At 52.7% G+C, this 3,016-nt stretch overlaps 1 protein-coding gene across 1 annotated transcript; it reads right to left on the bottom strand.

Moving 5' to 3' along the window:
• Window positions 1-939: 939 nt before the first annotated feature.
• Window positions 940-3,016, bottom strand: CSUI_007417 (uncharacterized protein). Its single transcript, XM_068067562.1, has one exon. It carries the CDS (start codon window positions 1,369-1,371, stop codon window positions 1,144-1,146), a length of 228 nt encoding a protein of 75 aa, XP_067920460.1. The 5' UTR covers window positions 1,372-3,016; the 3' UTR covers window positions 940-1,143.

Here is a 3,016-nt window from a genome sequence, read left to right as displayed (position 1 = left end):
GTTGTGTCAGCGCCTTCCGACATAGCGGATATTGATACTGCGCCCTAGTGCCACTGATTTCATTCGTTGAAAGAGCTATCGTTTCTCCATCTAACGTACCAAGCGGAACTATGCAAAACCTGTGCTTTTTGCTTGGCTCCGCTACTAGACGGCGCGACAGAATCCTATCCGGACATAGAAAAAAAAATGGAGGTGTCTATCTCATTTGCTACACTGTGACAGTAGTGAGTTATCAAAAAAATGCATCAGGCCCGCTCGCGGAATAATTCTTGACAGTGATGACAGTCTCGGACCGCGCGTGAGCGACCCGGCCAAGCTAATGTTTGGCTTTCTGTGGTCATTTCATCAACACACACCAGACGGCAGAGCGCCCTCGGTTTCTGCTGACCAGCACGAGCTTCGTGGCAACACCGTGTCTGCACTCCCTTCTCTCCTACGTCGCTGCACGGCTTCATAACACTTTTCCTCAACGTGCAAGATCATCGAAACATATATACGCGGCTCGGAAACGAGGCGGCAAATTCAGACACACCGTTACCCGTCGCGTGCTGCTTGCCAGCAACAAAAAGCATTGCAGACCCGAGCCACAGAGGCAACCTGCCTCTTGAAGAGGTAATAGTAGTCGAGCGCCAATCAGCAGAACTTCACGACAGCGCGCCAAACGGAAAGAAAGTATATGGAAGAGTACGACAAAGAGCAAAGTCACTCAAATCACAAATCCCAGGACTTGAGCTGAGTGGAAAAGACACTATGATTCTAACCAGGAATGCCAGATCGCCAGAGGAAGGCACTGTTGTGCACGAAGGGAAGTCGCCCTGAGTGCGACATCGCGCAACGTAGTAAAATCTCTCACGACACGGAATCTCTTGTCCATCACAGACGGGCTAGGCATAGCTCGAAAAGAAGAGCAGCTTCGAACTCCTTGAGGGAGGGACAGATGTCCCTGCAAAAAAAAAAAGTATACAGCGCGTAACGTGAAGACAGAAGTTTACGCACCTACCGGCTTTAACTGACAACGCATGCAGCGAAGGACGGGGCACGGGCGCGCGTCCCAGTGAACTCTCCCCAGGTGCCAAGTTCCACTTCGCAAGTGAATATGGGCACGCGAGCGGGATGTCGACTGCTTAGGCAGTACCCCGCCAGCTATACACTCCTAGTACGGCAGGCTGGACCGTAGGTAAGCGAGGACGCTATTTCGGTTCTCCATAGTGATATTACTCGTGTTTTTTCCCCCCCGTCAACCATGTTGCCCTTTCTGACACTCTCAGGAAAAAGAAGCACCATCTTCTCGTCTGACACTTCAACTACACATGAAGCATCACAGCTAGACCCCTCATGATGTAGCGCAACGGGATCGTTATAGCTAGTCATTTCTACACAGTCTATTTTCGCTAGCTTGCTGACCGCACAAAACGCAAATCACATGGAAACCTAAAGCGCACGGGTGCGTTGCCCTCCCCCGACCCCTTCCCCTTCCACCGGCAGCTATCGCAACACACATCCCTCTCTGGTCTTCATTTCCCTCAATTCATGGTGCTAGGTAGGACACCTAGCACGCACGGTGCAGCACCTACGTCATTGCCGCCCTGCCCCATGTGCTGTCGAAGCACTCGGGCACTTGCAAGTACACCTGCTTTCCTCCGCACAGCAGAACTAGATTATGTATGGAACACCTGGGTCACAATCGTTCTGAGGACAACACCATAGCACGCTACCGTCACGCCAGCTTCGATGCACGCGATGCAAAGCACCAGGCCACTTATCCCTCAGGCAGGTGGCTCCGCGGGAAGCGCGCCATAATATAAAAAATTGTATCCATGTACTTGCTGTAGAAGCAAGCACCCCGGGCCCGCAAACAGCGGAGAACATCAGACTGCCCCCCTTTCCCCATCCTAAGAATACTCACACGAAACATCACCACAGAAACCGACACGACGGACAGAACAGTCCACGACTGACTTATCATTCAGGACAAGCTCGCGCCGAACACGGCGCGGTAACGCGGTACTGGCTTTGCTGCGGCTCTACGCAGTGGTGAAGATGACTCCAACTACAATTCTCCTTGCCTTCCAAAAAAGGCCGCATATATACCGGCCAACATCATTTAGGTTAGTGCTGAACTGGCCACCCGCCAGGGCTTAGGCTTCGCTTGTCCGAGCACGGATGATGGGTACTAGAGCAGTACCCGTTTCCCCGCCCCCCCTTTCGAGCTGTAATACTCTGGGTGCTGTCCTCTTCAGACAAGATCCCAGATAACTAAGACACCCCTCCACGGCGTTCGCATTCCTCTGCCGCTTCCAGGTTCGACTGACACAGATATGTCACGTCGGTTCCCTGTCAGGGGCACTTCAGGCTAAAGTTAAACGACCTCCCTGGCTGTCATTCACTCACAGGGCAAGGAAAGAGATAATCGTGAACTTGATTCACCCCCAGAACTGGACATTCTCACAATGTATCCGTCACGCCACAGTCATCTTGCAGGAGCAGGACCTGTTGGCAGAGGAAGACGGAGACGTTTCAAAAGAACGTACACACCGTACTCCTGCTGCTGCCATCAACTTGAACCTACCGCCGCTCACCATTGCAGGTACGTCACCTCCAATACCTCGAGCAAACTCACTATTAGCCGTAACCAGCCGAGCGTGCCTTGCGGTTGCGTTTCACGAAGGACCACTTGACAGGAAACCCGACTTCGAAAACAGAGAGGAAACTCTCCGGAGCATCGCGTTACAACAGCCCTGTCCTGGAAAGTCACCACAGTACACCTAGGCTCTCTCACTTCACTCCGTCTCCGCCCAACGGGGAATTCAGATTGTATCGTAACTGATTTAAAACCCGGGTACACATGAGCGCGAAGTGTCCACTCCGTGCAGCTATCCGCGCCGTCTGGCGGCAACGAACCTCAGTAACGTGACTCAGGATTCACCACCGACACGAGGGGACAATTTTTTTTGTATTTGATTTGCCTTCCTACCCCGGTACCCGGTGTGTATACCGGCTGTCACGCTTTCAGGCG

This window comes from Cystoisospora suis (assembly GCF_002600585.1).
Source record: "Cystoisospora suis strain Wien I chromosome Unknown contig_3922, whole genome shotgun sequence".
In the NCBI taxonomy this organism is placed as follows: Eukaryota; Apicomplexa; class Conoidasida; order Eucoccidiorida; family Sarcocystidae; genus Cystoisospora; species Cystoisospora suis.
The sequence above is the reverse complement of the archived record's forward strand: the minus strand, read 5'-3'. Positions and strand labels throughout refer to the sequence as shown.